Here is a 12,350-nt window from a genome sequence, read left to right on the forward strand (position 1 = left end):
AGCGGGGCTCGCCGTCTTTGCGCCCCGAGCCGCTGCGCGAGGGCAACACGGTTCGCAGCTTTCGAGCCGGAGCCGCAGGTGAGTGCCGGGGCGCCCCCTTTCCGCGATCCCGTCCCAGGGGTCTCCCGGGACACCCCCCCACGGCTTCCTCGTTTGCCCCCCGCGTTACCTAGAGACGCTCCCTCGCCCTGCAGCTCACCCTCCCCTCAGCCCCTCGGTGCCGTCACATCCCGCATTCCATCCGTGACCTAAGTAAGAATCAGCCCAATTCTAGAGTCTGAACGGAGAGGGAGAAGTGGGAGAGAAGGGCGCCGAGACCTGAACCGGGTCGGCTGGAAGAAGGAAGCGCAGGAAACCGGGCTGCCCCCGACCCTGTCCAGGAGGGTCCTCTTGCCCTGGGTGTCTGGGGCTCCTCTGGGGCAACCTATGCCGACGTTTAAGTCGGTCAGCGGAAATTCCCTTGGACAGGGCTATAGCCGTGTTTACCTAGAGGCAGATGTTATTTTATGCCAACCCCAGGGCACGAGAGAGAAAAGTCACACTTGAACTAGACGCCTTCCCCTTAGCCCTTTAAGACAGTCGCTTCTCCAGACCTTCCACCTTCTCTTAACTGGCGTCCTCTGTGTTTATATTTGACACTTTCTACTTGATAGTCCCTTGGTGGCAAACAACGCAGACTAAACCAGGTGCTCGGGTGTTTCGATTATTTAAAACCCATCTGGGCAAACAGGGGACTGTACCACCCACCCTGGGAGGAGTTGGGACGGAGGCGAGCAGCCGGTGGATGTAAACACCTCTTGGAATCTGCCGATGAAAATTTGCTCATCCCATTTTCAACACACAGATCACTGTGGGCTGAAATTCATGGCTTAACAAGGTTTCTCCTGGCCCCTGTGGTGAAGCGAATAACTTATGCTAACAGCCTGCCTCCCCTGTGCTAACAGCTTGAGGGAAAGTTTCCTGGACGCTAACTCGGTTTATATGCCTTGAGGATGCACCCGGCTTTTTTGTTCACTGCATTCACGATGAAGGGAAATGTAACTGCAAAGCCTGTCCTCAGTGAACCGTTGAAAAATAGCCAAGAATCTTCAAGTTAGGAGGCCATGCCTGATGCTCTCAATTCTGTCAGAATCACTAGAAAGACATCTCCCAAAGCTTTGATACGTAGGACTCCTGGAAAAGAGGAACACCACGAAAGCATTCATCAAGGAAAGCCCTAGGCTGACAGTGTAAATACACTCTAGAGCACCTAGCCTTGATGACATTTACAATAAATGTGAATTATGCTTTCTAATGCAGAAGTCTCTAGCTGGAGCCTGAGCTGAATCAGATTTCGCTTTCTTCTGAAAACCACGAGCATGATCTATAAGGAGGTGGCCTCTGCTAAGGAAAGAGAAGCCTACTCTTGGTGTGTCAGCCCCTGGAGAAGGCTGTCCTGACAGCTGACCACACCAGTGACTGGCCTGTTCAGTGCAACTTCAAGGGCAGAGCTCCATGAAAAAACAGTGTGGAAGAAACCAGAGAAGTTGGGTGGGCAAGGCAGGTGGCGATAGTGAAGATAATCTAATCATTCTTACCTCTATCTGCATTTTCTTGGTAATATTCCTAGGGAGTCTCCAAGGCACCCAAGAGATGAATAGTATTTTTGGAATCACAGATTTTTAGTATGAATCACAAGGTTTGGAGGTGGCATGTGAGTTTGATTCATTCACACCTATTCTATAGTGTTTTTGTATGTTTGTTTTAGACTGAGGGAACCGAACCGTGAGTGAGAGATGGATAAGGATTTGAATATCTCAGGCCCCATTTACTCTTTGGCTTCAGCTCACTCTATGCATTATAATTTCAGAGTGTCCCTTATCAGCCTCTCTGTAGTCTTAGACCATCAAATGATAAACTCTGATACGGAGGCCAGAAGTTCCCTTGAAATGATGAATTGCAGCTGAGAGCATATATACAAGGCTGTGCGCCCTGATAAGAAAAGTAATTCCTTTAGCATCCTAGAGACTGTCTTAATGACTTATTTATCAAATGTAGACACTGGTTTTTGTGGAAGCTGAAGTGTCCTGTTACTATACTGGAAACTCCTGGAGAGGTGGTTCATGTTGGACTCCTTCCAAGAGTTTAGTTACTAACACACTAAAAAGACCTTATTAAAAGCAGTTCTGGTTTTAATAAGGCCCAACTCCAGGAAGGTGCTAAGGCTTTCATGTGTCTCTCTCCTTTATATGTATCAGCATTTCCCTAACACCCTTCATCTTGTGACATGCGTTCTAACGTAGGTGAAAGATGCTGTCTGCTTTAATAAATTAGATATGTTTTCCAGTTCACAGTGTTGAGGTTTCACAAATATATGTGCTTCTCTGGACCAACGATGTTACAGATTTTAATGGAAGGTCAGGTGTGTGCTGTTGTCTATGGAGTGGCTGCTGATTCGGCACACTTTCCCCGTGCTTATTCAGGCTGAGTTATAGCCTTAGAGTCCTCTTTGCTCCTTGGAACATACCTGATTAAAATTATTTATTGTTCTAAACCTAGAATATCTTTGGTTGAAATTTAGCTGCTGTGGTCTCCCTCTGATTACCTTCTACTTAAACCATTACTTGATGGTGGGTGGCATTCATCCTAAATACACTTTCTGCTAACCCCTTTCTCCTCCCTCAATGCTATGCAGTTGGTGTGCCAAAACCGTAAGTTTGGAGCACTCATACGTCTTTTTGTGGTGTGTAAGTGTTTATATAAAGATAGGTTTTATCTTTCCCTTTGTAAAAGGTAATTTACAAAATTATTGATGACAGAGAAGTTTGGCTTTAGAAAAACACACCATCTCGAAGGAAGACAAGAGGGACATGAAATCAGCTTTTATTTTCGTCTTAGTTGAAGTTGTCCTTGGCTTCTATGTAATGAAAGAAGAATATTTTGCATGAGGTTTTCTCCTGGCTTGATCCTTGAAGATACATACTTTGTGTTCATTAGTTTCTCATCATTTCCACAGTCACTTAATCTTATTTTTCTTAATCATAAATTTAACCTCTTTAGGGAAAGTGATTAACGCACAGCTGTTCTTATTAGGAAACTATCATTATTTTAATTTATGACATATAACTACAAAAGATTGCATTTCAGTGGATTTATGTCACCTTTCAAGAAAAATGACACAGACTTTATAGACAGAAAGAAAAGAAAGTTGAGAAAAGTCAGACCCCAAAGTGAATATTTTCCTTCAGTGAGAAAGAAGAGAGTCTTTCCTACTGTAACCAAAAATCTTTAAAAATGAAGAATTAAAATGTGACATGTTTCTGAAGTGCAAGGCTAAAATATAAGGCTTTAGAAAGGATGTAGTGATGGGCTGAACAATCGTTCTAATAGGAGTCAGTTTTGTAAAATGCATGGACTGAGGGTGGGGAAGCATCATTGTTGGTGGGTTTGATGGCAAGGGGCTATTACAACATTATTAAAACAGAGTTACCTAGAAATTTCTGGCATCTAGAAATTAAAGAATACTTAGATTATCTGATGTTTCTATTCAGAGGACAATAGTACATCTGGAGAGGGAGAACTGGATGTGCAGCTGCTTTGAATTACACTCTACTTTGAATACATGATAGCCCTTAATGAAGTTTTTACTGTAACAATCAAGACAGCTTTACAATCTCTGACATTTAAAAATCCATAATGCCATGAATTCTAGATTATCTATGCTAATGGAAAAGAAAAAGACTGTTACATTAAAAATAATTTAAATTTATCTCTTTAGTATGGTTAGACACACTCAGAGAGACCAGGAGAACATGAGGATCAATGAAAAAAGTCCCCTAAGTAGATAATTCACTCAGGGAATATTTGTACATTAAAACTATGTACATAATTGAGAATATATTAAAAGGGTTACAGACATTTTATCTAAGTGGTGGAAGTTTATAAGCATTTGATTGACCCAGTTCAGGTTTTTCTAAAAATTAGCTAGAGACGTGAATGTCAGACCTGATCTTAAACGTTTTGGAATTATACAGTTTCATGTTTGAAAGAGGCTATAAAGAAAGCAAGCCCAACCCTTTATTTAAATGGAAGAAGAAATGGACATCATGATATATTTGCCAGACAAGTTTTCAAACATACTGAGCTCATCTCAAAATTTCTAATCATCTTATCTGATTTTCTAGGAGAAGATTTTGTAAAAGAGGGTATTTAAAAGTCGTTGAAAGATGTTACATAAAATTGCATTCCATGATCAAGTAAGTTTGGGAAAAGTTATCAGTTTACTTTGGGACCTTTCAGGGCCTTTAAAAAGCTCATGAACCCTCTAAAGAGTGGATCACTTTCTCCTCATGAGAGTACTTTAGAGAATTGTGGTTCTGAGACATCTATCTGGGGAAACACTGGTTCAGATTCTTCCTAATTTCTCAAGAAAGAAGATACGCAAAATTCAAGTGAATCTTATGACTGAACACTATCTCATTTCTCATTTGTTTACTCAGGATATTTACTTACACTGTTAGTTTTTGGACTTGAGTCCAGTTGGCATTGTACAGTTAGCCCTCCATATCCCTGGGTACCAGGGATCCAACTACAGATTAAAAATATTCACAGGGAAAAACTTCAGGAATTTCTCAAAAGCAGAACTTGATTTTGCTGAATAATAAATACTCTAGAGATGATTTAATGTATACAGGAACATGTATGTAGATTATATGCAGATACAATGCCATTTAATTTTAGGGACTTAAACATCTGTGGATTTTGGTATCTGCAAGGGTCCTGCAACCAGTTCTCTGAGAATACCAAGGGCCAACTGGACCATCTTCCTGATTTCATGTTTTAAATTTCTCTGGATGTAATTTTAGAGCCTCTGTCATTAAATTTTATTTTGCCGATTTTTATGAATTCTCCATTATTTTCTTCTATAGGATTAGTATTTATTATTTTACATCAATCTGTTATTATTCTTTTAGAAGAAAGCCTTCTTTATTTGTGGAAAAATTCACTAGAGATCATACTTATCATTTTGTTAATGTTTTATCATCATCAATCCCTTGGTTATAGATACCTGTCAAAGCCCTTATATAATCCCATTGTTTGTTGTATTTATTAGATATAATAAAACTCATACCTATCAAAAAGCCTAATGAAAATTATTGAGCAATTTTGTATATGCTATTCAGGATTTTTCTGCCCCAACATCAGAACTTTTCTCCTAAAATTTTGAAGGTTTTCCCATACATTAAATTTGTATATCCTAGGTTTCCCAGATGGCATTGCTGCTGCTGCTAAGTCACCTCAGTTGTATCCGACTCTGTATGACCCCATAGACGGCAGCCCACCAGGCTCCCCTGTCCCTGGGATTCTCCAGGCAAGAATACTGGAATGGGTTGCCATTTCCTTCTCCAGGGGATCTTCCCAACCCAGGGATTGAACCGGCTCTCCCGCATTGTAGGCAGACGCTTTACCGCCTGAGCTACCAGGGAAGCCACCTGCCAAACAGGAGATATGAGAGCCACAGGTTCAATCCTTGGGTCTGGAAGGTGCCCTGGAGAAAGGCATGGCAACCCACTCCAGTATTCTTACCTGGAGAATCCCACGGGCACAGGAGCCTATCAGGGTATAGTCCATGGGGTCACACAAAGTCTCGGACATGACTGAAGCGATTTAGCAAGCATAGCACAGTAATCAGGATCTTGGTAACTTTATTTCAGTGATATGATGGAAAGAAGTTTGGCTTCATAAATAGTTTCTATTTGAAATTTCCTATGCCGAGTTTCAATTCAGAGTGAATTTTTATGATTATGTTCCTAACCCATGAAAATAGAGTTTTGTAATGGACACAGTGACATAGTATTAATCAAGTGACACAAGTTTACCAAGGTAATATCTACTTTGGACTGTAGTAAACTATGACATTGTGACCAAAGAGCCCTCACCTATGGGCTATACTTAGAAATCCATAAAGCCACTAGTCTAATAATATGTTAGTAGTGGTTGTGTCCTAGGATATTGGTACCTAAAGCGCTCTTGGCAACACACATTTTCAGGGATGATATTATTAAAGGCGTGGATGTCTCTTTATTTGTCTAAAACGTCCACATGTAAGTCATAAAGCCAATTGACCCTGTGTTTTATTGGATCCTTCAGTGATCTACCTTCCTTTACGATCTATTGTTTCTTGGCAGTAGAACCACAATAATGCAATGCCTTGGTTTTGCTTGGGCATTATTAATAAAGTGTTTGGACAAACTGATCCTACTATATTTCTGACTTCAATATGTTCTTACTTTCCTGAGGGAGTAAATATTAAGTATGACTTTAAATATTATAGTGAGTAAATGTTAAATGTTCCATTTATAAAATGATTGTATCCAATAGCTTTAATAATGAGAGATTCTCTGCCCAGTCCTCTGATTTAAAGTTAAAACTACTGAGGCCCAACATGAACTTATTTGCTTTTTCGGCCAAGAAAATTTTAATTTAATTGCATGGAATTAATCTAAAGACTGAATGGAGTATAATTGCTGCACTTAGGTATGGGTTAAGATAAATGGTTTTCAAGAAGAGAAGAGATTCCTAGAGAATCTAGGATTAAGAGCATTAAGAGATCTTGGCTGCATTGTTAATTAATAAAGTCATCTAATATTTCCAGGCCTATCAAATGGGTTAACTCATACCTACTGTGCTAGTCTCAGAAAGATGGTGAAATGTAGTTGAAAAAATCAAATGCAAAAATGCATTTGGAAGTCCCATGTAAATGAGATTGTCTTGATACTTTGAGATACTGTCTTTCTCTCGCTCCCCACAAAACCTTAAACATACCTAACACAGTAATACCACACAGTTGTTTGTGGCGCAGAGGATATATCTGGATAGCAATGTAAGCATGAAGAGGCCGTAGTCCTCTTGTAATACAATCTATGCCAAATTTCCATTCAAGAAATTACTGTTTCTGTCCTGACCTTGGTGGCTGCATGGAGCAGAGTTGCACCTCTTTATAGTGATTTTTTGAAGTTAGTTTTTCTCCAAGTATGGTCCCTGGGTTAGCAGCATCAACATCACCCAGGGAAATTGTTAGAAATCCTCCAGCCCACCCACACCATCTGAATCGCACTCTGAGGGTGGGCACAGAAGCCTCAGTTTTCAGAAGCCAGTGAGGTGATTCTGACACCTGTCTGAGACACTGCTCTAAACTCAACATCCCTGGAGTGTTGACTATCTTATAACAGGCGTCTGAAATTCAAGATTGATTAACCTCCTAGTTCTGGTCTCATCTGGCCGTTTTAGTGGGTCTTTCCCTGGACAAATGGCTTATTAATTTATATAAGGGTAAGTTTCTTTCACTTTGGATGGTATATTAATGTTTTTATGACAGCTTTACCCTGGGGAGGAGTTCAAAAGTAAGTTAATAAAGACGTCTAACCCTTGTTTCCCAGCTGCAGAGTTCGGGGCCTAATAGGTTTGCTAGAAAACAGGTGATAGGGCAGGGATCAAGTTTCTGGAGGGCAAATAGCATATTTCATTTCAAGCTTGTATTTTGAGGGCCTGGCATAGGTGGCCACACAGTAGGCGCTCGGGAAATAATTCAGTTGAGCTGAACTAGGTGTTCAGGGGACTAGGTAAGAGAAGATCGTAGAAAAGCTATCAGCCAGGCAACAGATGCTTTAAAAATAATTGAAAGAAATTTCAGTTTAAGAGTTTCCCCGAGACATTTTACCATGAAGATGTGGGACAAAGCCTTTCTGCTTTATACACTGTTCTAGTAATGTTTTTCTCCTGATGAAATGAAACTCCATAGGATACTTATTGCCCAGAAGGCCTTTTGCTTTGGGAGCTGAAAATTTTTTTCACTTTGTTGTGAAGTAGGAAACACTCAAGAATCTGGTAAGTTTGAACAGTGGCTCATTCATTGTTAAATATTTTAAAATATTTTTCAGGATATCAATGCTCCAGACCACGCAAAGTGCTAGGAGTTCAAAGATTTATCTGGACATGGGTCTACCCTCTGAGAGCTCACAGTCTAGGAATGCCCTTGGGTGGAGGCTGAGAGTAGATAAACTTGATTAGTGAACATTTTGTTGTTCTAGAAAAACATACATTATATCATCTTTGGCCATGTTTTACTTTGGACATAGAGGATGGTTGTTTTGAGATCCCATAAAACTCAGTCATTTGACTGGAACTCTGCAAGAAAAACAACATTCTGACTGTGTTCTATTTAGAAGCTCTCCATCTCTTGATGCCTGGAAACTGAAGGTGGCATAGAGGAACTGTAGCCTTGGCGCCATAATCAGCAGAGAGTATTCAGCCCATGACTATGAGCATATATGGCCCTGTCCTAGGCACCCCGGCATTTCTAGCAGCTGTGCTTTGTTTGGAGAAAGGGATGGAAAAAAAAGAGTTGTTCTTAGTTACATATTTTCTGTATGACTAAAATGTTTTCGCTGCTTCCTGGGGATTTAACTAATCATCAAGATTTCATTTAGTCTATTTGTTTTAAAATCAGACTTTACATAGAAAGCTTTCCATTGTACGTTCTATTTCCCTTTGAAAACGTTCTGTGTGGGCCAGCACGAAGGTGACCTCCCACTCCCCACTCCCCGGGCCCCACCTCGACTCCTCCCTGAGAGGAACTGAACTGTTAGAATAGTAGGGCTGGTCCCAGGTCTTACTTTCTTTGCAGAGTCCTGGGTTTCTTGAGGAGCAGGTGCTTTCTTTTCAGAAGAAAACAAATAGATGTTCTGCCTTTATCTGATAACCAGACCCACCCCCCCAAAAAAAAATTTTTTTATGTAGGTAACAGAAGACCTGGGTTCCTCTCCAAAATCAATGCTCACTGGCTGGCTGACTTTTAAGGCCCTTCATTTTCTTATTTCTACAATGAATGTGTATGCATGCATGCTGAGTCGCTTCAGTTGTGTCCAACTCTGCGACTCTATGGATTATAGCCCGCCAGGCTCCTCTGTCCATGAGATTCTCCAGGCAAGAATACTGGAGTGGGTTGCTACGCCCTCCTCTAGGAGATCTCTCGATCCAGGGATTGAACCCATGTCTCCTGCATCTCCTACACTGCAGGCAGATTCTTTACTGCTGAGCCTTGGGGGAAGCCCTCTACAATGAATGCTGCTGCTGCTAAGTTGCTTCAGTCATGTCCGAGTCTGTACAATCCCATAGAGGGCAGCCCACCAGGCTCCCCCGTCCCTGGGATTCTCCAGGCAAGAACACGAGTGGGTTGCCAATGCTAGTGCTCAGCAAACAGTAAGAAAACAGCACCACCTATTGGTAGTTACATTTTGACATCTAAAAACAGTACCTTGGAAAGAGCTGAAATTAAAGCCGATTATAGTGCCTTGCAGGAGATCTGAGAGGTTATCTAGTTCACCTTTCACACCTTCCCTACTATAAAGAGATCCTTTGGTAAGTCTTGAATTATGGTCGTCTCTCTTCTGTCTGCCTGACCCCATAGAAGGGTCTCATCATCAGGCTACACACTTAGACAGTCATTATTTACCTTGACCTGGATTCTGCCTCCATTCAGCTATCACCTTTAGACCTAATTCTCATCTTTGACACTGACAAGAAAAACCCTGATCTCTCTACGGCCCCTCGAGTATTTGTAAACAATTCTTAAGTCATTGGTTAACGTTTTTTGGGGGTTTTTTTTGTTTTGTTTTTCTTTCCTCCAGAGCAGGTATTCTGTAACTCAAATGCGTAAGAAATAACTTTAAGACCAACATCTAGGTTACTTTCCTAGCTACTTTCTTTTATTTTAATAAACTAGTTAAAGTTAGAGCACCCAGAATAAGCATGCAATTGTAGATATGATTGAATTGTGTGGCACACAGTTAATGCTCTCTAGTACCTGAAGACTACAAAGTGCATCCTGAAAATACATAAACCTTTGTTCTGTAACCTGATAACACTTGCCATTGCTTTTAATAATATTATTATTATATTTTGCTCTTAGTAACCAGAAAGTATGCCTCCATTTTCAGATTCATTGATTCCAAATAGGTTAATATCAGAATATTTCAGAAGAATGAAAAAAGTGAACAGGAAAGCATTTTCCATTCACTGATATGCCAACATAGATATCTTTTTCACAGACAAATCTGTGCTTTGCACAGTAAAGAGAGAGAAGGCTATTGAAAAACTCCTTAAGTATAGGAAAAGATACTTTTTTGAACAGTTAATATAAAATCAAAAAAGGCATGAGAGTAATGGAACAGATACTATTAGCATATATTTCATCCTGCAGGAAAGTATTTGTTGACTTGTTTTGGGGAACAGAGCATTGACTTGTATGGAAATGAAATGCTTTAAATTCAGGGAAGACAAAAATAAAGTATGGGTTAAAGAAATCAAGGAATGGTTTGTGAAATGGTGGAGACTTATTGTTTTAAAAAAGGTGGGGAGGAGGGAAATCTAGGGCAGGTAGAGGTAATGTATTCCTTCACCTGGGTGGGAATGGCAAAGGCTTTGCGTGCCAGGGGTCATATAATGCTGTAAGTTAGGAGCTAAATGTCAATTGGCCATTCCTTTTCTTTTAAAAAAATTTTTTAAAATTTAAATTTTAATTAATTTAAATTAAATTTAAATTAAATAATAAATGTAATTAATTAATAAAATTTAAAATTTTAATTCTTTAAAAAAATACTTGCACAGGAGGTCTCTAGCGGTGTGAAGCTTTAGTTGCCCTGCAGCATGTGGTAGCGCCCCTACCAGGGATGGAACCCACGTCCCCTGCATTGAAAGGCAGAGTCTTCTTTATTTTTTTTTAAAGGAAGGCAAATTCTTAACCATTGGACCACCAGGGGAGTCCCTGTCTATTCCTTTTCTGAATTTAAGCAGCTGAGACATCTGTAAGGACTTCGAATAACTAGGTTAATTTGGGATTTTTTTTTATATAAATCTCCATTTAAAACATTGGAAATATTGCTTATGCAAAAGCTTCCAGATATCCAGCATCACTGACAACTACAGTGTGCTCCTCTTATCGCCTCCCCAACAATCCCTTTTACCCTCATTCTTTTTTTCTTTTTCCCCAAAGTACAGTTGATTTGGGCTTCCCCGTGCCTTAGCCAGAGAAGGCAATGGCACCCCACTCCAGTACTCTTGCCTGGAAAATCCCATGGATGGAGGAGCCTGGTAGGCTGCAGTCCATGGGGTCATGAAGAGTTGGACGCGACTGAGCAACTTCCCTTTCACTTTTCACTTTCATGCATTGGAGAAGGAAATGGCAACCCACTCCAGTGTTCTTGCCTGGAGAATCCCAGGGACGGAGGAGCCTGGTGGGCTGAGTCAGACACAACGGAAGCAATTTAGCAGCAGCAGCAGCGTGCCTTGGTAAAGAATCTGCCTGCCAACGCAGGAGAGATGGTTTGATCTCTGGGTCAGGGAGATCCCCGGAGAAGAAAATGGCAACCCACTCCAGTGTTCTTGCCTGGAAATTCCCATAGACAGAGAAGCCTGCCAGGCTGCAGTCCATGGGGTCACAAAGAATGGGACAAGACTGAGTGACTAAGCACAGAAATATGTCCTGAATAAAGGAAGGTGTGTTGCTTTCCAAGAAAATAATCTCTTGCCCAACTTACATTTTGGTTTGCATGTTCATGTTTAGCAAATTCCTAATTCTTCCCTGCATTTGGGGACAAAAATGCCTTTTTTTCTTTCCTTTTGAACCACGTGACCACAAAAATGGTGGTCATTCCACTGTCCAGGAGAAAGTTACTTTGAACCACGAATGTGAGCCATGTATGCAATTTAAAAGTTTTAGTAGCCTCACTAAAAATATGAAAAGCAAAGGGTGAGATTACTTTCGATAATATATTATATTTTAAATGTTCTGCACCCACACCAGCAAGCAATACTCAAACACCAACAGGGTGTCTGAGAATTCAACCGAATTCTGACACTATCTACCTAAAGAAAGCATCCATATTCCATAGATAAAGGGCTCAGTCCTACAAGACTGTCCTCCACTTCAGATGCCAGTCCCAAACCCAGATGGTTTCCTGTGCTTATGACCTTCCTGTGCTTATGACCTACCTGTGCTTATGACTACAGATTGGATGTTCCCACAACCTCTTCCTTGGGTTTGATTAATTTGCTGGAGTGGTTCACATAACTCAGGAAATGCAGTTACTCACTACATTCCTACTTTAGGATACAACTCAGGAACAGCCAGGTAAAAGATGCACAGGGCAAGGTAGGGGAAGGGCTTGGGGATTCCTTGCTGTCACCAGGAGCGTCACTCTCCCCAGTCTCCACATATTCACCAACCCCCAAGCTCTCCAAACCTTGTGTTTTAGGGTTTGTTTTTTTTTTTTGGATTTGTATGGAGGCCTCACTATATAGTCATGGCTGAT

At 40.8% G+C, this 12,350-nt stretch overlaps 1 protein-coding gene across 1 annotated transcript in view; it reads left to right on the forward strand.

The window, feature by feature from the left end:
- Positions 1-12,350, forward strand: part of BMP3 (bone morphogenetic protein 3) — a 31,331-nt gene that overhangs the window by 420 nt on the left and 18,561 nt on the right. Inside the window, exon 2 of the mRNA XM_010845908.1 lies at positions 1-78. This exon is cut by the window's left edge and continues 20 nt beyond it. Coding sequence (XP_010844210.1) covers positions 1-78 — 78 coding nt within the window. The remainder of the gene's footprint in view (positions 79-12,350) is intronic.

The sequence above is a fragment of the Bison bison genome, unplaced genomic scaffold, assembly GCF_000754665.1.
Source record: "Bison bison bison isolate TAMUID 2011002044 unplaced genomic scaffold, Bison_UMD1.0 scf7180017864228, whole genome shotgun sequence".
Lineage (NCBI taxonomy): Eukaryota > Metazoa > Chordata > Mammalia > Artiodactyla > Bovidae > Bison > Bison bison.